Genomic DNA, 25,751 nt, shown 5'->3' on the forward strand with positions numbered 1-25,751 from the left:
TATCACTCTGAGGTATTTCTATTAATTACGATTTATATTGATCACGATCACGTGTGACGATTTTGTCACACTTTTATATATTTGTATGCGTTCTGATTATTTTGGTTTTCATATTTATTCAGTTCTAAAATTGCGTGCTCACTTCCTGACAATCTGCCTGCAGAGAGCGGTGACTGACAGTCTCCACTCCCCACAGGGATTCCCCCCCTCCCCTCTCCGATCCTCCAGCGCTGCCTGGAGGGACAGACAGGGGAGGAGGCGGGAATAGCTGGCTCTGCCTCTAGATAGGCAGAGGCCACTGTCAATCAGCCAGCGGGGTGGATCTAGACAGTATTGTCAGGATCAATCCTGGCTCTGGCACTCTCAGCATATTGCGGGCATTAGCCCGCTATATACGGAGTGTTGGGTCACAGGAGGATGTTAGTATATGTCCGCCTGTGACCCTAAAGAGAACTATGGGGGGAAAAAGGTTACCCCATTGTTCTGCTTTAAAGTCCATCATTCTACAGTGAGGAAGATAAGAAGTAGAAAACATATAAAACAGTTGCCAATCTTCGTAGGAGTGGACGTCCAAGCAAATTCACTGCAAGGTCAAACCGTGCAATGCTCAGAGAAATTGCAAAAAAACCAAGAGTTACAGCTCAGACTCAGTTAGCATGTTGAATGTTAAATTCATGACAGTACAATGAGAAAAAGACTGAACAAGTGTGCTTTGTTTGGAATGGTTGCCAGGAGAAAGCCTCTTCTCTCTAAAAAGAACATGGCAGCATGGCTTTGGTTTGCAAAATTGCATCTCAACAAACCTCAAGACTTCTGGAACAATCCCCTTTGGACAGACAAGTGGAGATGTTTGGCCATAATGCACAGTGCAACGTTTGACGAAAATCAAACACCTCATACCAGCTGTCAAGCATAGAGGTGGAAGGGTGATGATTTGGGCTTGTTTTGTGGCCACAAGGCCTGGGTACCTTGCAGTCACTGAGTCAACCATGAACTCCACTGTATACCAAAGTATCCTAGAGTCAAATGTGAGGTCATCTGTCTAACAGCTAAAGCTTGGTTGTAAATTGGGTCATCAGGACAACAGGACAATGATCCCAAGCACACCAGAAAATCTACAACAGACTGGCTTAAAAAAAAAAAAATCAAGCTTTTGCAATGGCCCAATCAAAGTCCAGACCTCAACACTATTGAAATGCTGTGGCAGGACCTTAAGAGAGCTGTGCATGGGGGCGTGGTTTCCGCGGCTAGCAAGATGGCCGCTTAACTCCGGAGCTCCTACCACCCGCAACCCAAAATTAGCTTCTACGGCACCTGATCAGACGACATGGGGAAGATTGGACCCCAATACCTCCCGGGGAAGGTGCCCTCGTCACAAGGGAACCAACAAAACAAGCAGGTACCGGACATGTTCCGCTCCCAGCGCCATGAGGCCTCAGAGACGCCACCACCCAACATGGCGGACGCCCCCTCTCGCAGGACCCATCCTGCCCTACCCGATCCAGACGGTGAGTCGATGCACAAGTACATCAAACATCTCCCGACCTGTCCATCGCAGAAGACATAAAAGCCACCCTGCACTCCGCGGTGACGGAACTACGGAATGACATCCGAGACATAGGCCGCAGGATAACCGTGGCTGAGAAGGCTGGCGCGGCCAGAGATGTAGAGATCCGATGGCTCCACATCCACCAAGAGACCACCTCTCACTCCCTTATCACAATGAGACGCCAGCTAGACGCCAGCCTAGACCTAGACAACCGGGGCCGACGGTCTAACATAAGGGTCCGCGGTCTCCCGGAAGCCATCATGCCCGATGCGGTCCCCACCACCCTTCTCAGATTATTTAATGACCTGCTGGAGAGGCCTCTGGACTCACCCATTGAATTCGTGAGGGCACACCGGGCGCTGAGGCCCAGGATGGCAAATGACGATATGCCTCGAGACGTCGTCTGCTGCTTGCAGAGTTTCCCCTTGAAGGAGGAGATCCTGCAACGCTCTAGGCGCAGGGGAGCGGTATTCCTAGACGGGACAGAAGTGAAACTCTTCCAAGACCTCTCCGTCCACACACTCCAACAACAGAGAGCACTTCGCCCACTGATGGAATGCCTCCGCCATCATAGCATAGTGTATCGCTGGCGCTTCCCTTTCTGCCTTTCCGCCACCCACAAGGGGAAGACAGTGCCTCTGCGTACACCTGATGACCTGGAATCGTTCTGCTCCTTGTTGGATCTCCCTCCGGTCACGATCCAGGATTGGTATGAGGATCTGAGACCCAATCCTCCACCGCGGGATGTCCAGCGTAGATCCCTGACTCGTCTACCCGATCGAATGACCCGACGCTCCTCAACACTACCACCGGCAGACCCGAAACGCAGCAAGCCTTACCGCTCCACACCACGAGCAGCTGAATCCCCTCCGCGGGCTGAAGATCTACCTAATGGAGAGCACCGCCTTTACTGAAGCTCCAGGTATAGCCCTGTTTAATTCTGTTTTCCCTCAAGCTGGCGATCCCCACCATGGCCAACGGCCACCCGTCTACATTTTCCCGCACGCCGAATCATCACGTGGAACCCAGATTGCCTCCTGTTGCCCGACACCCATGGTTCATACCTGATAGTCTTCACTCCACTTCCCTCTACCAGGTATGGGACCCCGGCTACCGCCCTACTACGAATCCATATTATGACCTATTGCCCCTCAAGCTGGCACAGACGACCATCATCGGCTGGGAATGACCCTGACCAGCAACAACATGACCTGAGGAGAGATGAGTATACCATATACGCTAAACCTGATTGCTGTACTATAATTGTTACCTCATTGTCCCTACCCAGTCAGCCCCATACATAAGACCCTGAGACTCACCCTGGCTGCCCCCCTTCACACACCCTAACAACAGGAGAAGCCGAGAACCATCTTTTATGTGCCCTGAGGACTCTCTCACACCACACAGGTGACCCCAGCTAGAGAGGGATAACCCATGGTTGCCAGCTTGTCACTAATAGTATTTTTCAGGGCCTATATCACTGTTATAATGTTGATTTTATTGACCTACTGTTTTCGGTCATGTTGGAAAATCCCGTCGGACTTCTGTATTTACCTGTTTAAAATATTATGTGAATTGTGGACTTTGCACGGGGGGCTCGCTCCGCCCCCCGGATTATAATCCCTGGCTCACCACTCCACCAGAATGTTAATACACCCACCGATGCATTACCATGGCAGCGGTATGTGATCATACTAACCTGTAATACTCCACTGTTGGAAGCACTCATGACGATGAAGGGTGACGAGACCGGGGGAAGGACCGAGCCACCTCTGCGGACATTATAGAGTCTTTATGGTTTTACCACCCCACCAAAAGGTTCATATGTTTTCTACCCAATGGTTAGGTCCCCCACTAGTTAGATTCAATTTCTAATACTCCCTTCAGGGGCGACGTGCCATAACACCGGGAATATCACACCCGCATCTCTACCCCCCATGTCGCCCTGCTACTCATAGCTTGACAGTGCTCTACACCGGACTGCTTTAGATGGGTTGCAGGGTGTTAAAGGAGACTCTCCCATTTGATCTGTGTACTCACATCGACACATAGATCCCACCCCCCAAGTGCGGCGGTCTTCGCCCTACGACCCCTCTGGTCCTCCGACACCGACCACAGGCCACCTTACCAATTTCGCTTCCACCATACCCCGGTACTACCGCACGCCACTTAGTGCGGCGTCACCGAGGATACCTCTGGGGTTTCTTGTCTGTTATCCTGCCCTAGTTTTTGTATTCCTTCCTTTCCCCTCCCTTAACCTGACTGGACTTATCGTTGCTCTAGTCCCTATCGACACCACTCCTACTACCCCGATTCTTTCCCACCCGTCCCCCACCCCACCTGATTGGACCCACGAAGATGGGAGACTTGTCTGACCTGAAGGTGGTCTCTCTCAACGCAAAAGGTCTTAACGCACCCGAAAAACGCTCCTTGATCCTAGGGGACTTACACAAACAAAAAGCTTCCATAGCGCTGCTCCAGGAGACGCACTTCAAACACAACAAAATCCCTAACCTCACCAACCACCACTACCACTTGGCCTATCATGCCTCCTCCCCCTCCAACAAGTCCAGAGGTGTAACCATTCTTCTCCACAAGCATGTCCCCTTCCAAATCCAGGGAGCATTGACTGACCCCGAAGGACGGTACATCGCCCTGAAAGGTATCTTGGGCCAAACCCCCATCACTATAGCCTCTACGTATGCACCCAACAAACGCCATGCAGCTTTCTTAACCAAATTCATCTCTGAACTTTCTGATTTTGTGGAAGGCATGTTAATTTTAGGTGGCGACCTTAACGCTCCCCTCGACCCCCTGATTGACACTTCCGATAGTAGGTCCTCATTGCCATACCGGACCCTGAAATTCCTTAAAAAACGTCTCTCCTCACTACAGCTCTGTGACACCTGGAGGATCTTGAATCCCACTGGTCGAGATTGCACATTTTATTCCCACCTCCACGCAAAGTACTTACGGATAGATTACATTTTTGTGACCCAAACAGACCTGCCCAGACTCCAGTCCGTCTCGATCGAGAACATCGCCTCCTCCGATCACGCAACGATCTCGGCTACTTTCTCTATCTCCCCCCGACCTTGCGACAATCCACCTGGAGGATGAATTCCTCCCTACTCAAAGACGCACTCAACGTGGACACGCTCACCAGAGACTTAAAGGAGCATTTCACTTTTAACGCGACCGGCGACACTTCTCCCATGATTACCTGGGAAGCACACAAATGCTTCATCAGGGGACGTATCATATCCCTAGCGGCGAAATTAAAAAAAGCACGGTTGGCACAGATACAGACGCTTCAATCTAAACTCCGTGCACTAGAGACGACCCATAAAGAATCCTTAGCGCAACGTGATCTACTTGCACTGACGGAAACCAGGCAAGAACTATTGCACCTCCTGACGACCAAGATTAGACGTGCCTTCACCCTGCGCACGGGACACTATTACTCAGAAGGAGATAAATGTGGTAGACTCCTGGCCAGAGCAGTCCGTACGAGGAAGTTTAGCTCTCACATCCATAGCATCAGAAGTTCCCCTACCGCAGTAAAACACTCGCCTCCAGAGATAGCAACCTGTTTCCAGGAATACTACGCAGCACTTTATAATTTAGCCCAATCCTCCCAACCACGATCCGAAGACATGGATCGCATTCATAACATACGACAATTCCTGACAAGAGCCCATATGCCTACTATAGATGACGCACTCCTAACCTCCCTAGACAAACCACTCATGGAAGAAGAGCTAAGACACTCTATCCAACAATCGAAACCAGGTAAGAGTCCGGGACCAGGCGGCCTTACGACTCAATACTACAAATCCTTCCTGACCACTCTACTCCCACACTTGAACTCGGCATATAACTCCCTACAAGCCTCCATCCACCCACCCCCTCAACATTTAGAAGCTCACATAACTGTCATCCCAAAAGGCAGGAAGGACCCCCAGCTATGCCCTAGCTACCGACCCATTTCACTCCTCAATGTGGACCTGAAGATCTTCACGCGTGCCCTGTCGAACCGCCTTCTCCCGCTGTTGCCCGACTTGATCACCCCCAACCAAGTGGGATTTATCCTGGGACGGGAGGCTAAAGACAGCACCACGAGAGCTCTCAACCTCATCCACTGGGTCAGACAGCACAAACTGGAGACATTGGTGCTGTCAACGGATGCGGAGAAGGCGTTCGACAGGGTGGCATGGGACTTCATGTTTGAGGTTCTGAAGCATATTGGACTACCAAATCGCATGATACACTGGATAGCGGCAGTCTACTCATGTCCCAGGGCAAGAGTCAGGACGATGGGATGCTTATCAGACAGTTTCCCAATTACTAACGGGACCCGTCAGGGCTGTCCGCTATCTCCCACACTATTTGCACTAACCCTAGAACCATTCATCAGAATGATTCAGCTTGACACTGAGATCACAGGAATTACTATAGGCCCCGAGGTTCACAAGACAATGGCATACGCAGATGACCTACTGTTCTTCCTCTCTGCACCCCACAATTCCCTACAGAAACTGATGGCCAAATTTGACGAATACGGACAATTATCCAACCTAAAGATTAACTTCACCAAATCCGAGATTATGCCCCTTAACATGTCACACAGCACTAGAACTCGCCTTCAAGCATCCTTTCCCTTTATCTGGTGCTCTGATCAAATCCCTTACCTAGGAATAAAACTGACCTCAGACTTGTCCCGGCTCTACGATGCCAACTTCGCACACTTACAAGACTCCATATTGAAAGACCTCAAATCTTGGAGAACGCACACCTTCTCATGGTTTGGAAGGGCAGCCTTTTTTAAAATGAATGTACTTCCTAGAATACTATATCTCTTCCAAACCATTCCCATCAAACTGCCAAGCTCATTCTTCAGAGCTATGGACACCGCCCTTTCCGCCTTTGTGTGGCAAGACGGGCGACCTCGCATATCCTGGCCCCTACTCAAATTGCACAAAGCTAAGGGTGGCCTAGGGGTCCCGGACCTACTTAGATATTACAAGGCGACGCATCTCACCAGAGTCTTACATTGGCACCTCCACACTGACACTAAACTTTGGGCTTCAATGGAGAATGACACCTTAGACACACCCCTCACTTCACTGGTATTGCTCAGACCCGCGCTATGGCCGACAACGATACGCACGCACCCAATCATAGGGACCACCCTGGAGGTTTTCTCTTCTACCAGACGTCGGGAAGCCATTACTTCCCTACATAGCCCGATGGAACCACTGATGTATAACCAGGATTTTCCTCCAGGTGTCACAAGAGAATTCATCTCTCACTGGTCCCAAGATCCCCCCCTACGAGCACATCTTTTTTTCAGATCCCCAACATTCACACCTAAGACCGACCTAGCAGACCTCACCAAAACAGGATCATTACCCTGGTGGGTCTACTTTCAAATCAGACATTTCTTAACGAGCCCCATACGTAGAACCTCCGCCTCTAGAGACCTTACCCCGTTCGAAAGGCTCTGCCTAGGCAAAGGCCAGACCAGACACCTAATCTCTTGGCTTTATGCTTTACTCCAGAGCGACCTCCCACCACACGGTACTCGCCCATGCACTAAATGGGAACAAAACCTCCACACCACGATCCCTGAGGATGAATGGATGGACATCTGTTCAACGGTGCACAAATGCGCATTTAATAGCAGAATGCAGGAAACTAATTACAAACTCCTAGTCTCTTGGTACAGGACTCCCCACTTATTACACCGCATATACCCAGCCGTGTCCCCACTGTGCTGGAGGTGCAATGCAGATGTTGGTACCCTCACACACATCTTTTGGTCCTGCTCCCAGATACAACCGTTATGGAGGAAGGTATATGAAGCAATCCGAAAGATCACTGGAGCCACACTTCCATTTTCGCCCTCGCATTCCCTACTACATTGGGAACCTGGTCAGCCAAAAGGCGCGTTTAAGTAACTACACAGACACCTCATTAACGCTGCACGCACAATCATCCCCCGCAACTGGCGACAGACCGAAGTACCCACGATCCGCGAATGGCTGGCACAGGTTTGTCACGTATATGAAATGGAGGAGTTGTTGGCCACCAAGCAAGACAAACTAGATCACTTTAGGTCAATGTGGGCTTGTTGGACCTATTTCACCACGATAACTGACTTGACCACCCTTTACTGAGCCACCTTCAGGTCTAGTAGGTACCAATCTTACACCGCCTCCCCCATATTCATGTCTCATATTCCTACCCAACCCCTTCCCCATACATACCCTCTGACTTACCGTCGTCCTCTGCACACAACTCTCTGCGCCAAACTGACCTTAAATTCTAGGTCTCCCAACTGTACTGACGAAGGATAAAAGGGTATCAACTACGGATGTATAGCAACCACTAAGATGATATGATACCTAATTAAAATGGCTAACTCATTAGCTACCTCGGATTACCTAGAGGTAGCTGTGAGATAGCTCGCGAAACTCTACTGAAACTCTAATGAGATCAATGAGACGTCTTGGCAACATGAGACCACTGATGACACTTAAACCCTATCCCTCCCTTCTCTACCTGTACCCCCTGCCTTTTGTTTTTTCCACTGGTCACCCCCCTGTTAATACCAGAGATTTTGAAGCTTTGTATACCTGACGCATCAAACGGCCCGTTTGTGGGTTGTATGCATCTGTATGTACCCCTATTGTTCCTATGTAAATCTCATAAACAAATGCCCGCAAACCAATGAACTGAAGCAACATTGTAAAGACGAATGGGCCAACATTTCTACACAACAAAGTGAGAGACTGATGAAGTAATCATTTTCTGTATGACTTTAAGTTATTGCTGCTAAAGGTGGTTCTACAAGCTATGGAATCATAAGTTGTACGTACAGCAGGGATCCCTTTCCTCCACGTTCGGTCAAGATCCCACTTCATGTTAGCTCTAGTGTTGAAGAAGCCTGGGTGCTTCCCCTGCACAAGAACTAGCTGAGGATTTCTTAGGCTCCTGGCATTCAGATCCTCCTCTCAAGACCCTTATGAGAACGGTCGCAATTGTACAAAGGCCTTGTTAACCTGGCCCCAACCTGATGCTGATTTGCAGGCCCCTTTCACGAAAGCTGATATAGAAACATTGATCCCCACCAAGTCAGATTTTGAGGCCTTTACTACCAGGATAGATTCTGCTTACAAGCAAGATCTCGCAGAGTTCAAATAAGAACTTGGTGCCAAGTTAACAGCCATGGAACAAACTAACTCTGAATTGCACTAACAAGTGTTGCAGCTCGAGATCTCACAGGCGAAATATCAACAACAATCTAACTCAATGATGCTACTTCTTGATGACCAGGTGTAATACTCTGGACTACAAATCCCAGAGATGTAAAGCTTATCTCAAGGATGAGCCCAGCTGTAAAGCTTGGCAAAACTTTAATTTCTATTTGTTGTCTATTCTTGCAGTGAAGCTCAAGGAAACTGACCCAGTAGCATTTAAAAGTACTTTACTTGGCGAAAATGCTGCGTGTACAAACTTAGTTACAGGAAAAACAAATACACAAACAAGACAGGCTGCTAGAAACATTCACATGCACCCACTACACTATCATTCTAGTACATGTAATGATTTCTAGGAGGGGAAACACTAAAATATGTACTTAGCTCAGGCTGCAGTCTCTGCTAAATCCTTTGTCTTAGAGTGATGTCCTGGTCTTGAAGCAAGTTCCCCCTTTTGTGAAAGTCCCCTTGTGAAACCCTCGTCTTGTGAAGTGCCTCTCATACTGTCCTCCTCCTGTGAAGCCCCCTTCAACCTTTCAGCTACTAGCTTTTATTGAGAGAAAACTGGCCTCCCACTTGGGGGGCACCGCCCCTTTCACTTTAATGAAAGTGAAATACTATGCATTTCACTTTCCCACCTCTAGGTGGCAGCGTTGTATCATAAATTGCCATCAGTAGTCCAGATTTGATTTGACCTAGGTGTGACTGTTTACACAAGACTTCCGTATATGACCATCCCATTGTAATATGAATAATGGGGAAACAATATAGGACAGCCACACCATTGTCAAAAAAACAGTTTGGTCTGTTTAGAAGGCACCTTCCATTGTGTTAAACCAGCTCTCTGTCAATAAATAAACAAAACCACGTCTCTATTGCAAATCTATGTGTGTTTGAAAAAGTCCAATAAGATATATTGCAACACACCAGGATAACAGGTGGAGGCAAAACAATATTAGTCTAACATGTCTCCTGCCTCTCCCCTAAGCTCCTTTGATGGAAACAAGCTGCAATTTACAGACACAATTTATTGAGTCAGAGCATATCTTATCAAATGGCTCCATCTGAAGTTTCAGTTGTGCAAACCCAGCCTCCAAGCAGGCAGATTTTGTTTAACTGCCTTTGCTCTGGGATTTCTTTGTGGTGTATTAAGCGTTTATTTGTAGATTTAGCCTAAACCTATCATAATTTCCCTTTAAACCTATTGAAGCCACTCCTAATCGTATTAAAACAAAATTGAATTCTTGTACATTCTGAAGGATGGGGGGAACTGAAAATGTTGAATTATGTATGGACTTTTAAAATCCATGAACCTTAGGTTTACACCATCACCAAGAGCTAATTTATTCGCAGGAACGTTTTATTATTATTATTATTATTACACAGGATTTATATAGCGCCAATAGTTTGCACAGCGCAAGATATATACCAAGCTAATAGGCTTAACCAAATCTGTAGCAGAGCAGAAATTTAATTTGGTGCTTGATTCCAGTGGAATAATTGTAGCATGGTTCTTCAAGCTCATTATATGCAATTAGGTACATCAATCACAGGCCTATATAGCACACCTGTAAGGCTGGGCACACACCTTACAACCATCGCAAGACTTTTGTCTTTCGATGGTTGTAAGGTACTTAAAAAAACCGTACAATCTGCCTATCTTGCATAGGCAGATCGTACTTGCGATGATCGCAAGCCACGCCCCCTGAGGGGCGGGCTTCCGATGACCGCAATGCCGAACGGGCAGTGTGCGCTTGCGCACACCGGCCCGTCCGGCTTTTATCTTACATGCTACAGACCTGCCGAACATCGTACGATGCTCGGCGGGTTTTGAAACATGTCCGTAAGTTTAAAGTCGTGCGACCTTCCGCCCAATCTCACTAATCAATGCAGACTTGAAAATACTTACCAAAATTCTGACCCTTCGCCTCAGATCTCCTATTCTGCATCTGATATCCAAGGATCAAGTGGGCTTTATGCTGGGGCATCAGGCAGGTGACAGTGTCCGCAGGATATCCCACTTACTCCATATATCACATCAAAGAAATATTCCCACTATGCTTCTGGCTCTAGATATTAGCAAAGCATTTGACTCAGTGAGTTGGGAATATCTGAACTATACACTTACCAGATGGGGTTTGGACATTACTTTATGAGATGGATAGGGGCGTTATATTCCAATCCGACAGCCTACATACAATATCAGGGATTCCGCTCCGACTCTTTTGACATTACCAGAGGGACCAGGCAGGGGTGCCCTCTCTCCCCCCTCCTTTTTGCTCTGGCTATAGAGCCCCTGGCACAGGCAATACGGCAACATACTGACATTAAAGGCCTGGAGGTCGCGGGGTACCATCACAAAATTAGCTTATTTGCTGATGACGCATTGTTGATTCTTACGGAACCGCTGATCTCACTCCCTAATCTGCAACCACTACTAAAGCTATTCGGTAACCTCTCGGGTCTTTGTGTGAACATGACTAAATCAAAAGCACTAAATGTCTCCCTTTCCCCTTCGACACTCACCTCCTTGCAAGGGTCGTTTCCATACCAATGGGCCCATTCTGCACTGCCATACCTGGGGATCCACCTTACTCCAACTTATGCCCAGATGTATCAAGCTAATTACCCCAAACTATTTTCTTACATGGAAACCCTACTGACATCATGGGAGAAACATCCAATATCGTGGCTTGGTAGAACCACAGCAGTTCGGATGACTCTGCTCCCCAAATTTTTATACCATGCAAGGGTCCTACCCGTTCCTATCCCCTCTTATAGCCTTAGACAATTACAACGCCGCATACTTAGTTTCATATGGAAGGGGTCAATTCCTAGGGTCTCCCAATTGGTTCTGTATCGGAGCAAAGTAAGAGGGGGTTTGGGACTCCCCTCTTTCCACAAATACTATCAGGCGGCCCAACTGACACTATTGGTGTCCTGGTATGGGAAGGGCGAATTGCCATTGTGGGTCTCATTAGAGGCCTATGCTTGTTCTCCAATCTCTCTCCTCAACCTTCCCTGGCTCCCCCCCAAAAATTGGCAGAGCATCTAAGAACCCAATTCTTACACACACCCTAAAAGTCTGGGAAGGATTGCACCGTCACTTAAACTGGGCCTCCCCTCAGCTACCTCTACTGTCCATCCATGGAAACCAAATGCTTCAGCCGGGATACACCAACCCAGTAGCCTTCGCACATTGGCGGGTCAAATCCTTGAGTTTACTTAGAGATTTCTGTTCTGACACTACCATTATCCCATTTCCGGTGCTTCAAGCCAAACACCAATTGACCCCACGAGACATATTTCAATATTTGCAAATCAAACACTACATACTGACTCTTTTGGATAAGTCCATTTCCCCTCCCTCCCTCACCACATTTGAGGAGTTCCTACTCGATGACACAAAACACAGAGGGCCCATCTCAGTTTTATATACTATGATTCTTGACCACCTACAGACTCCACTCCCCACATATGCCTCCAAATGGGAACAAGACCTGGGGCGCTCTATCCCGGCTGAGACATGGTCTCAAATTTGGATGACAACCTCACAGAGCTCAACAAATGTCCAGGCAATTGAAGCCAACTATAAGTTACTCCTACGGTGGTACCTGGTACCCCTCAGGATCTCCAAAGCCATCCCGTCCTACTCAACAAACTGTTTCAGGGGCTGCCGGGTGGAGGGGTCAGTCCATCACATTTGGTGGGATTGCCCTAAAGTGAAGAGATTCTGGCATAGAGTGTACCAACTGTACACTGTCACAGGCAAAACATTTCGCAAGGACCCCTTGGAAGCCCTACTACATAAGAAACCGTCGGTATGCACTGTTAGGCAACACCGTCTGGTCACATTTATACTCACCGAAGCCAAGAGGGTAATTGCGAAGGCTTGGAAATCCCCGGACATACCGTTTGCGGAGGTCAAACGTAGAGTATCGAGAGTGATGTTCTTTGAAAAACTTACTGCTCTCCAAAGGGATGCTTTGGTATCATTTTGTAAACTCCCTCTTTTGATATGGAATCCTTGATCCTTTGATTTCTCGATAACAGAAGTTTTCATAAAAAGTAGATCCTTCCTCCTACCCCAACCTCTCCCCATATATCCCCTTCCACTCCTTTTATCTAGTTGGAACCAACCACTTCATACTTAGCCTCTGAACCTTGGTCCCAAAGTCTTTGTAACGATGTTCGTAGTATTTATACCAATTGTATGTAGTCCTTGAGGACTGCACTGTTTGACTGTACCATTATATCATGGAAATCTGAGTTTGTAAACTTTCTTTGATACTGCAATTTCCTACACACTGAATGTGAAAGGGTGATCACTGTTATAAGCATTTAAAACAAAACAAATAAAAACTTTTTGAAATAAAAAAAAAAAAAAAAGTCGTGCGACCTTACAGTAGTAGAGGTTGCACGGCTTCCACACACCTTACAATAATCGTACGATCGCGGGATTTCCTGCGATTATCCTACGATTATCGTAAGGTGTGTGGGGACCTTAGGAAAAACAGAAATAGACACGTTTTTTTTTTAAGTAGATAAGATTATCAGCTTCTCAAGAGAGATGAGAATGAGCTGGCTCCTTCCTTCTGAAGCAGAACTAAACCCTCCTTTTGGCCATGGAAGATGCCATCTTAGCCTCTATGTAGATCTCTAGTTGTCATGGTGCTGCACATGCGACCATATATGACACCAGCCATTTCAAGGTTCGAAAGATCAGTTAGGAGCTGATGTAAGAACACTGGCAGCTGTGACAGTTGTCACCAGAGGTATGATTTGTCCCTTGCATACACTGCATATACACTAGTTGGCAGAATGTAAATGAAAAACACTGCAGAAAACATTACGTGTATATGTGATAAAGGATATGATAATCTAATAATCTAATCTAATAGATGCTTTTATGCGTTTTCTTAAAAGCCCCCCAAACCTACTGTAGAACAGCTCTATCTGGATTAGCTGATGATCCCTTAATATTTCCAGGTGAGTTAACCATACAGTTTATGTGATTTTTATATACAATATATTCTGACTGAGAAAACATTTATCAGTCCCTAATGGATCTATTTATTTTGACTATTAGAATGGGGGTAATGCACTGAACATCAAAATGAATATCTAGAAACGAGAGCAGAATAGTCCATAAATAAAATGTGAACTGAGAGTGTTTGCAGGAGTTTTTTCTTTTTTTTCTTAAAGTTTGCAAGTGCTGGGGAGTTTGATATTGGAAAAACCGCTATGAGTACCGTGGTAAAGGTGCCCATACACTGCACAATTCTCGTACGAGAATCGCGGGAAATCCCGCGATCGTACGAGAATCGTGCAGTGTATGGAAGGCGTGCGACCGTTTCTACTGTACGGTCGCACGTCTTCCGTCGAACCAGCAGGCTAGAAAACGCGCACACAGCCCGTTTGCAGTCATCGTAAGCCCGCCCCTCATTGTAATCATCGTAAGCCGCCCCTCAAGGGGGCGGGCTTGCGATGATCGCAAGTACGATCTGCCTGTCCAAGATGGGCAGATCGTACGTTTTTTTAAGTACTTTACAACCCTCGCAAGACAGAAGTCTTGCGAGGGTTGTAAAGTGTATGGGCACCTTAACAGAGGGTTTATTTGTTGGATGAAGGGAGGTTGGAGGTGAAGCCCACTCAGATGTAAATTCCCAGCCAGTGAAGGCTGTGTGCAGTGTGGACAGACCACAGCTGCTTGGCTGGACTGGGCCCCACAGGTCCCTTATACAGGCACCTTATAGTGATTATGTAGACGATTTGATAATCTAACATGTAGTGGTAGTTATCTTTTTCTACTTGGTAAATAAAAACAACACTGATGTAATTTGTTTTCCTCTCAGGTTAAATGAAAAGATAACATCTTCTTTTTTTGTGAACCAACAAAAAACTGCCAGGGCTCAATTCCAAAGTATTGCATGTTTTTAAAATTAATTTAAATTAGTTATTTAGGTTGCTGACACTTCTTTATATCTCTATATGTAAGCACCTGCCTATCCTATTTTTAGCCCCACTTACTTTTTTCTTCTTACCCACTAGATGTTTGCTGCTGAAGAAAATGTTGACTTTCGTATTCACGTAGAAAATCAAACAAGAGGAAGAGATGACGTGAGTAGAAAGCAGCTTCGGCTCTACCAACTCTATAGCAGAACAAGTGGGAAACATATACAAATAATAGGAAGAAGAATAAGTGCAAAGGGAGAAGATGGAGATAAGTATGGTAAGGTAGTTTAATCCTATCCTATCCTATACAATCCTGTCATATATAGTATTAAATCTAAGTGCCACTTTCATTTTTACATGGGGGATTCTACCTCCAGGCCAGTGAGATCTGAGCACACCCTTTGGTCTTTCTCTACATCCTGCCTGAGCACACACACCTCACTTCCCTGTTTCCAAGCCAGCAGTGAGATGGTTCCCCTACTGTGTGTATGCATCTGCCTCTCTCTGTTGTCATCCCATGCCTATAAAGGAGAACTATGAGGTGAGTGATTTTTACTCACCTCATAGTTCTAGCCGACCTGTGACAATGAGACTGTCACAGGTCGGCTCAGTAGATCAGGAGGTGAGCGAACACATACCGGCGTTCGCTCACCTCTCAATCCTGGCACAGCTCTCTGCTGTGACAGGGGAGGGGCTGGATTCCCCCCGCTCCGATCTGCCATCGCTGACAGGTGGATCGGACGGGGGAGGGGGCGGGTACAGCTGGCTCTGCCTCTAGATAGGCAGAGCCAGCTGTCACTCATGCAGCTGGGCGGATCCAGACATAATTGTCGGGATCCGCTTCAGCTGCGGCGTCTCAGTATCTCGCTCGCGGTAGCTCACGGTATACTGTGGCGTCTCAGTATACCGCGAGTACCAGGAGTGATTGCAAACACAATGACTGTGGGCCATTCCTGCTGACAGTGCAAATAAAAATTACTGCACACATACAGTCACGCACACAATGGTAAATATAAGAGATTTAGGTGTCAGATTAAAAGTCACGTGACATTTCATGTGAGTGATATAGACCAGTTGTAAACCCAACAATTTTGCCAAGCTAGCATTGAGCCACTGGGCATGTGGGTGGCTTGCTGCATATACTTTAACTCCAGCTGCTGGTGAAGAGACACCTGCCTGCTTAATGATGTATCTGGAGATGGTAGAGTGGGGTTTGGAGTCTTTGATGGAGGTTGAAGCCTTTTTTTGGGACTACTAAGTGTGACCGTATGCTGACCTCTTCACCGCTTAATAAGACATAAGCTATTTCTCTCAAACCCCTTATCAGATTCCCATTCCTATTACTTGAGGCCACATGTTGCAGCGGATGCAGACAGATTCCTATGGACTGGTGGAACCGGTGGAAAGAGAGGGGTGAGGAGGATTGTGGGCCTTTTGGCTGCTGTCTCCACTGAGCTATTTGGTGAACATAGATATTTTACTACTGCACCATGGTTCATTGACAAAGGTGAATAAAAAACAATATGTATAATAAAGCTGCTGTGTCAGAAAAAATTGTGAAAAAAAGAAATTGATAATGCAACGGACACTGCGCTAAATGTGAATCTAATCCTTTACGTGCTTAATCCTTTTAAAATAAAGTACCAGCTGTCAATTATCAGTGCACTGACAAATCCTCTCGCGAAAACAACCTACATACAAAACCATAAATGTGCTCACAATTCATAAAGTCTATAAAACATGAGTGAAGTCCAATAATCCTTGTGTGCGCTTCCAATCAAGCTAGGACAACAGTATTAATAAAACAAATCTCCGTGGCCATCCTCCTTGTTCCGAAATGTGAAAAATGCTCACTTGCTAGCTTGCGGTGGTCACCTTTTTACGGGCTGACCCGGAATCATTTAGTTAATCTATCCATTAATCTGCTGTCTTTTACTCCTGCTTGTCGGCTACAATGTAGTTTCAATTAACTCCCTCAGTTTCTGAGACGCTCGCAATAGCAATCTTTCCTTTGTTCCGCTTTCTCCACTTATTTGATATATATAAATGATCAACGATGCTCAGGGAAGAAGAAAGGGATAAAAAAAATGCCTGTAGGTGGTAACCGGGTGCACTGTTAGTGTCACTAGAATGGTGGATAGGTGACAGCCAGGTACATTGTCCGTGTCACTAGAATGGTGGATTGGTGGCAACCATGATGAGGGTACACCATTCAAATGATACCAAAGTGCACATGTCTCACACATATATCCCCCATTCCAGTACACTCCACTCATTGCAGCCCACCACTCTGCAAATCACTGTAATATAGCAGGAGCAATTAGTGGGGGGTTGTACACTCCACTCATTGCAGCCCACCACTCTGCAAATCACTGTAATATAGCAGTAGCAATAAGCAGCAGTGAATATAGCACTGTATATCTTTATATCTTGGTGCTAACATACTGCTAGTACTTTACAAGTAGCATAAACTATCTCTCCTTCACAAAGCTGTCAGCTGTTCCTCACTAACTCCAATGCACACTGACAAAAGGATGCTGGGAGAGCTGACTTTTATAAGGAGGTGTCTGGCACATTTTCAAAGCCCCATTATTGGCCATAATTCTTCACCTAACCAGAGTTCAAAGGTCATGCAAAGCATCATGGGGTTCACTTCTGGTGAACTTGCCCAAATATTCTCAATTTGGGCGAATGCGAAACTCATCCCTAATATATGTATAAGTTTGGGTAGCGTGTGTCCTCAAAATACATCTCCACAGTGTTGAGGCCTTGGTGCACCACTCCGTTATGTATAACAAATCCAAAATAGTCTCCGCACTCAAGGCAAGATTGTAATAATATTAGCAAATGATAAAAACATGTATTATACCCTGCAAACAAGCACCAAAGGAGTGCCTTTTCTTGTGCATTATTGTTAACATTTTTTAAAAGCAGTAAAAGACCTACTCACAAAGGCAAAATGCAGGTATCATCAAAGATAAGAGGTCACAGCTTCATGTAACTCAACACTTGAGGCTGCTGGGGAGAGGAATAAGACCGGCAGTGACACGCTGGCTTCTCTGTCCTCGCAGCCTCCACTGGCTTAACATGTTTTCGGGGTCATACACCCTGTCTTTACATTGTGTATGCTACTAAGTGGCCCGCAGCGAGCTGCCAAGTCAGGTACACAGGCACGGACCGCGTGTCTGACTTGCGGGAGCAGCTACACGGTCTGCATCTGTGTCGGATGCAGACTGCAGAGCTGCTCCTGTGAGCTCCGGCTGGAGCTCTGTCAGTTCTGAGCTACGGCCAAATGATGGATGATTAGTAAGGTCTGCACTAGACCTTACTAATCACCACTAGATCACCAGGGAAGGATGATGTGCATCCTCCCTGCAAAGATGCAAGCAGGTGAGGGGGTTTTATTATTATGTGTGCTGGGGGCGAGGGTGAGGGAAGTTTATTATGTGTGCTGGGGGCTTGGGAGGGGGAGAAGTTTATCATGTGTGCTGGGTGTAGGGTTGCCACCTGTCCAGTATTCACCCGGACAGTCCGGGTTTTGAATGCTGTGTCCGGGTTTCATGGCAGCAGAAACCCAGACACAAAATGTCAGGCAGACAGGGGAAACCAAAATTAAGATAGGGGCTACTGGCCCCCCACTGAAAATAGTCTCAACTGTGATATTTACATATGAATGGGTGGCACGATTTACATATGAATAAGCCACATAATTCAAGTTAATGATCAGGTGACAGCTGCTGCATGTAAATGCCTACATACCGCATGTAATCATATGTGATATGATTACATGCAGTTACAAAAACAATCACTATCCCTGAATACACAATTGTGATTAATACCTAACTGCATGTCGTTCCTTCGCATATGATTACATGTGGTGTGCATGCAGCAGCTGTCCACCCGATCATTAACTTGAATGGGTGACAGTTGCGGCTTGTAACGTGCATACATTAACACTGGTACCGTATATAGAAGCGGCCCCCACGGGACTAAAAAATTTGTCCAGTGGCCTCCGAGCAAATTGAGTTTGAGACCCCTGCTCTACAGCCAAGTGATACACAAATAAACTACATTTTTATTAATGGTTAGTATACTTGAATGCATTTTTATGTTTTATTACTGAGTTTAGAGTTGCTTTAATTTGTGGCCCATTTGGTGAGCGAGTTTGAAGAAAGATATAGCTTGGATGTTGTCAATTTGCCTGATGCAGATATCCACAAACATTGTGGCAAAGTTGTGTCATCAGCTACATATATGAAAGCTTTGCAGGATCACTATTTCTTCTTAGTTCTATCACCAGTTAATCAAATGCATTGGAGCTGCTCTTATTCAGTGTGTCAGTATAATCCCCCACAGTCAGACACACAGTGCATTTGCCAGTTGACATTGCTCATTCTAACTTGCCAGTGCTTCCTCTTAGTGTGCTATAAGTGCACACAAAAACTGTGTTGTTGCCACTTGTTGATAACTTCACAAATAAGCAGCATAGACAGGGTTAGAGTTAGATATAACTCGTGTTGTGTCTTTTTTCAGGATTTTTATATACTGTAAATGTTAAGTGAAATATTCCATGAATACATCTTTCAGTTTTTATGTCCCATGTAACAAATATTTTACTTGCACGTGTGATTATAGTGCAAACTGCAATATTACAATTCCCAAAAAGTTGGGACGCTGTGTAAAATCTACATAAAAACAGAATGCAATGATTTGCAAATCTCATAAACCCATATTTTATTCACAATAGAAAACAGAAAACAGAATATAGTAATGTTTTTAACTGAACAATTTACAATTTTAGGAAAAAATGTTTGAAAAAAAATTGGGACAGGACCATATTTACCATGATGTAGCATCCCCTCTTCTTTTAACAATACTCTATAAACGTTTGGGAACTGAGGAGACCTGTTGCTGGAGTTTTGGGAGATTAATGTTGTCCCATTCTTGCCTGATATAGGATTCTAACGTCTTAACAGTCCTGGGTCTTTGTCATATTTTTAGTTTCATATCTTTTGCATTGATGATGCCTTTCCTGATGTGCAAGCTGCCCATTTCATATGCTCTAATGCACCCCGATACCGTCAGAGATGCAGGCTTATGAAGTGAGCGCTGATAACAAGCCCGAAGATCCCTCCTCTTTATCCCAAGGACGCGGCGCCCATGGTTGCCAAAAAGAATTTAAAATTTTGATTCCTCTGAACAGTTTTTAGTTTCAAGATGCGCCAAATATTTTCAGTTGTTAAAAGGTCTGGACTGCAGACAGGCCAGTTAACCACTTGAAGGCCATAGTGTTTCACCCCCTTCCTGGCCAGGCCATTTTTCAGAGTGGTTTAGCATTGTCCTGCTGAAATATGCAAGGGCTTTCCTGAAAAATATGTTATCTGGATGGGAGCATATGCTGCTCTAAAACATGGATGCAGGCTTTTGAAGTGAGTGCTGATAACAAGCCGGAATATCCCTCTCCACTTTATCCGGAGGACGCAGCACCCATAGTTGCCAAAAAGAATGTCAAATTTCGATTCGTCTGAACAGTTTTCCATTTTGCAACAGATCATTTTAAATTAGCTTTGGCCCAGAGAAGACAGCAGCATTGATCTTGTTCAGATATGACTTCTTTGCGTATTATAACTTTAACTGGCAGTGATTTTTTTAAGTATTCCTGAGCCCATGCAGTGATGTCCTTCACAGAATCATGCCTGTTATTAATGCAGTACTGTCTGAGGACCCGAGGATCACAGGCATCCAATATTGCTTTTTGGTCTTGTCCCTTGCCTACAGGGATTTCTCCAGATTCTTGGAATCTTTTGATGATATTTGTTACTGTAGATGATGATATATTTAAAGTCTTTGCAATTTTACATTGAGGAACATTATTCTGAAATTGGCTGACAATTTTAACCCCTTCGTGACTGACGACGTACAGTGTACGTCGCCAGCATCGGGGCTGTTTAAACAGACTCCCGGCGACTTTTGCCGCCGGGACTCTGTAAGTGTTAGTACCACTTTGCCAAATTTGGTTGCCCTGCCCCAACTTTTTTGAGACCTGTTGCTGCCATCAATTTCATAATTACCTTATTTTTTTCTTAAAATGGTACATTTCTCAGTTTAAACATTTGATATGTTTTCTATTTTCTACTGTGAATAAAATATGGGTTTATAAGATTTGCAAATATCATTGCATTCTGTTTTTATGTAATTTTTACACAGTGTCCCAACTTTTATGGAAATGTGGTTGTAATATTGTAATACTTATTTTACTTAGAAATTTAAAGTACAGATGTTACCTTATTGTGTTAGTATTATACATATACAGCAGTAAACACGTTTTAAAACAAGCCATCCTTGACCTGTCTAGCTGCCTTCAATGGGAAGTTATTCATTCTCAAATATCCTCAAAGATCACAGCAAGAATTCTAGAGCCAGGTCAGTGTCAACTGCAACCTGAGCATGCCTTAATAATTCAGTGACGCATATGTATCATCTTCACATACACACAGATTTTCTATGTTGAAATTGTCTTAACAGCTCCACCAATGGGGAAATTAGCAGCCCACTCTATTGTTATGCCACTGCCACTGTAGGGTCACATTTCAATCAGTTTTTACCAGCTTAGAAACACCTGCTGGTTTTTTACATTAGGAGCTGCCAGACTGGCAAGATATGCTCTCATAGAAAAAGCCAAGATTCCAATGCCCATGTTATGAACTTTGGAATTTAGTTTCTCTACAATGCGTATAGATACAACTTTGAATAAAGGTGTATTTTAAAGTGCTTTTACTGCTTGTTCAGTGGTATTCAGGTGCCTCTGGTAACCTATGCACTGGCTTATAGAGCTGAGACAGGTGGCTATAACCATATATACAGGTGAAACTCGAATAATTAGAATATCGTGCAAAGTTCATTTATTTCACTAATGCAACTTAAAAGGTGAAACTAATATATGAGATAGACTCATCACATGCAAAGCAAGATAATTCAAGCCGTGATTTGTCATAATTGTGATGATTATGGCTTACAGCTCATGAAAACCCCAAGAACCCCAAATCCACAACCTCAAAAAAGTAGATTATTACATGCAATCAATAAAACAAGGATATATATATATATAACAATTACTTTTGCACGATATTCTAATTATTCGAGTTTCACCTGTATATAGAGATTTAATGGGATAGTTATACCAATCCAGAGAGTTGTCAGTTTATTTGGTAAACTAGCGGGGATCAAAATATTGAGCAAAGGGGAAAACCAGTGACAGATCATAAAATAGGCCTTTGGGTGACTTGTGTCCTGGGGAGCCAAGGATGCCTGCTGGTGAATGTACTGCAGTTGTAGTGCCCCAGATATATTTTAGAGAAATATTTTCAGCCACCCTGCCTGCCCATGCCTCTGGGGAAATACAGTCACAGTAAGATGTATAGTATTGGGAATGAATATAGCTTGGAGGCATTAATAATGCTGAGTAAGAATATAGCTGCAAAGAAAACAGTTGGGGGATAATGCAGGGATAGAACACCACTTGGAAGGGATACATAGGGGTATTCGCCCTGTGAGACCATTCGCCCTGTGAATATAGTATGTCAAAATTGGAGTTTCAAAGGTTTTTTTTTTTTACAAGGCAATGTATTTTTAAATGTAATACTGCATTATGGCCACTAGATGGCACAGAGGAGCATAGAAAATAAATACTTATTTTCTATGCTTCTCTGTGCCATCTTGTGGTCATAATGTGGTTGTTTATAAATAGACTTCATAGTGTAGGGAGGAATTACAGCTTGGGACAATGTATAGTTCTGGAGTGGAGTATAGTTTCTGGGGGAATGGGTTTATGTGTAAGGAGGGAACAGCTGTGGCATGTAAACTGCTGATGGAGACGCATTGTTTAAACCTTTTGCTACCAGGCCCTGCGCTCCACTTTTCATTTCAGCTGGTCAGACCATTTTTGCAATGGTTACCCTAATTTTCAACTGCAGCTTTCAGAGTTTGTAAAAGACCCGCAAACCACACATTTTCTGAAAGCACAGGACCAGTAGAATCAAAAATGGTGCTACTAATTTTGTAGGTCCCTTAACAGTTGTGAAAATGTTGATTTTTCGATAAAAATACACTAAAATCATCAGCACACAGAAAAAAATACATAATTTACTAAAACTAAAAGATAGAACTGTACTGAGTTAATAAATAGCAAATATTTGTAAATGTTAAATTGTGCCTTTTTGCAAAACTGTACAAAAACAAAGGAACGCAAAACTGTAAATTAGCAACTTATGCTAAAATCTGGAGGTTGGCCCCACACATGTCTTGCAGTAACATCTGATCTGTAGTGCTGTTTGTGCGCTGTGCTGATGTGTGTTGTGATAAAATGATGAAGGCATACAATTCAACACATGTGTTACATACATTGCAACACAGTGAATTACATTGCACAGAAATGCATCACAAGGCTTTGCCATGTGCTGCCCCACACAGTTGAATTAATGTTATTTGAAAAAGTAAAAAAAAAAAGAAGCACTTTGTGTTCTAGCAACACACCGCAGTGCATGTGCGCAACATACACCACATTATTGGGCACACTGTTGCACATGTATGTTATATGCGCAGGTGTGTTTTTTAATACTTGTACTTTGTACTTTACTTTGGGGATATATCAGTGGCCTAAATAACACCTTGATATATCGCTTTTGAAATAGAAAAATAGATTAAGGACTAGGGAAATTTCGGCCGCTGAAAATTGCACTTTTGCCAAAATACCCAAAGTGCCATCTTTTGGCCGAAATCCCTGCTTTCTCTCCTCCTCACTGGGCGCTGCTCTGTGTCCAGCAGGGAGGAGAGAAACTGTCACAGGAGGCTGAGCGGTGCAGGGGAGGAGAGTGATGTGAGCGGCCAGGGTCTCTCCTCCCCCACCGCTCAGCCTCCTGTGACAGATCAGGAGAAGGGTGGTGTGTGGGCGAAGACAACCGTCATTGCTGTCATAGGAGGCTGAACTCATTTTATAAAAAAAATAATAAAAATAAAATATTTGAAAAAATATTTTCGGTTTCGGCCTGACATTTTTTTTTCTTTTCAGTTTTTCGTTTTGGTTTTGAAATTTTCATTTTGGTGCACCTCTATTAAGGACACAGAGTCCTCAATCTCCTTCTCTGCAGCCCCAACACTCAGTGGACAGCAAGCACTCAGTATAGTGGCTTCTTGTTCATTCACAAACTGAGGAGACATAATATGCTTACTTTCTCTCCAGTCATGAATGAACAGGAGGCGATCTGTGCAGAGCATCTCCTCTCAGTTAATCTACATACTCCTTCTCTGTACTATCTCTGAGGAGATAGTAAACACTTACTATCTCCCAAGTCATGAATGAAAAGGAAGTGATTTGTAGCGCTTCCTGTTCATTCATATTATCTCCTTTATTTACAAACACTGGAGTTATCAGTATTGATCACTCCAGTTGTGCTCAGCACAGGTAAGGTTCAGCAAATATTTCACATATTTGCTGATTCTCCTTTTGGCATCCTGACTCCTCCCACTTGTCACTGCTCTCTCCTCCCCACGTGGCGCTGTATTGCCAAGACAAAGAATGAAATGCTTTCTGCATATCAAGCAATAAAAGTAGGTGGATCGTCTCTGTGTCCCCTCTGATTGCCTCTGCTGATACAGACAAGTGAGAGCAGCGGAGATTGGTGGGGGCTCAGAGTCAATCATGTTGCCAGCACCCAGCGGGGAGGTGCAGAGTGGCAGTGGGGGCAGTCTGATTCTGAAAAAATAGCTGCCATCAGCATCTTATCAGACACTGATGACAGCTATTCATTTACAGAAAACAGTCAGGGGCACCCTTCTGTTAAAAGCTTATTGTCACTGAAGTGACCATGAGCTTGTAAGCAGAAGGGGGAATGCTGGCCAGCTGGCCAGCAGGAAACGTTTTTGTTCCTCTGTATGCCTTAAGTTGCTGGCAGAGAAAGGGTTAATGATGGGTGAAACAATAAAAATGCAAAATTGTTAAAAATAACATAAATGGGGAATGCCTTAAACCTGCATGTTAAGTGGCATATATGTATGGTGTATACAATTTACTATAGCAAACGTGAAAATAACATATGCCACTAAATGACATTTCCCTGCCTAGTTTTTTTAAGCAAAAACAAAGGGGTATCCCCCTAATATCAAACAAAGGGCATGGGTAGCTGGCTAGTGTCCTGCGGGGAGGAAGACTTATTGAAATCTGGAAGCCCCCTTTAGAATAAGGAGCCCCACATATCTGCTCCTCCTTTGTGAATAATTGAAATCTGAAAGCCACATTTAACGGAATCCCCAGATATCTACATGAATGAGTAAGGGGTACTGTGGTCTGGTATGGATTTTTAAGGCTGGCAGCTAAATGAGACTAGGGATGCATTGGTTGCTAGGACACTGGCAGCCACATGCGTCCTAGCAGGCAACAGCTCTGAGCAGGAAGCAGTCACATTTAGTAGTTGTAGTAATACTGCTATTAAATGGTTGACTTCCAGCTGCAGCCGGTAGTTTGTCTTGGCGGGCAAAAAGCCTATTTAGATTGCCCGTTCGCCGAACGGCCAGAGTTGGGGTTGAACCCTGCATTGATCTGAACTCGAACCTGTTCTTTAAAGTGTCGGTTATACCCTGCCTTTAGGAGGTTTAGACACTATGTAAATTTTAAAAAGGCACCGATTCCTCTAATGGCTATGGCACTGCACCTGCATGCAAGCCAAGTTTAGCTCAGTGTTCTGAGGAGGTTGCACATTTCTCTCCAGCTCTGGAGTGCTGTTTCTGCCACCATTGATGTGTGAACTCTATATAAGAAACCCTTCTTGGCCTTTTCCTGCGATGTACGAGTGGTTAGTGCAAGGAAAGAGGTCAGGGCTTTTTGAGCAGGTGGCAAAGTAGCTCTGGGCCTTCCTAATGTGAATCAGAGGACTCTCCTCTCATTTCTGCCAGAATGTTTGCATCTTTAAGCCTGGTTGATATCCTTTACT

General features: G+C 44.8%; 1 protein-coding gene across 1 annotated transcript in view; it reads left to right on the forward strand.

Annotated features, from left to right (window-relative positions):
- FGF18 (fibroblast growth factor 18) overlaps positions 1-25,751 on the forward strand; it is a 239,921-nt gene that overhangs the window by 97,199 nt on the left and 116,971 nt on the right. Inside the window, exon 2 of the mRNA XM_018563704.1 lies at positions 14,863-15,043. Within this exon, the coding sequence (XP_018419206.1) occupies positions 14,863-15,043 (181 nt within the window). The remainder of the gene's footprint in view (positions 1-14,862; positions 15,044-25,751) is intronic.

This window comes from Nanorana parkeri, unplaced genomic scaffold, assembly GCF_000935625.1.
Source record: "Nanorana parkeri isolate BGI_ZX_2015 unplaced genomic scaffold, ASM93562v1 scaffold687, whole genome shotgun sequence".
Classification (NCBI taxonomy): Eukaryota; Metazoa; Chordata; class Amphibia; order Anura; family Dicroglossidae; genus Nanorana; species Nanorana parkeri.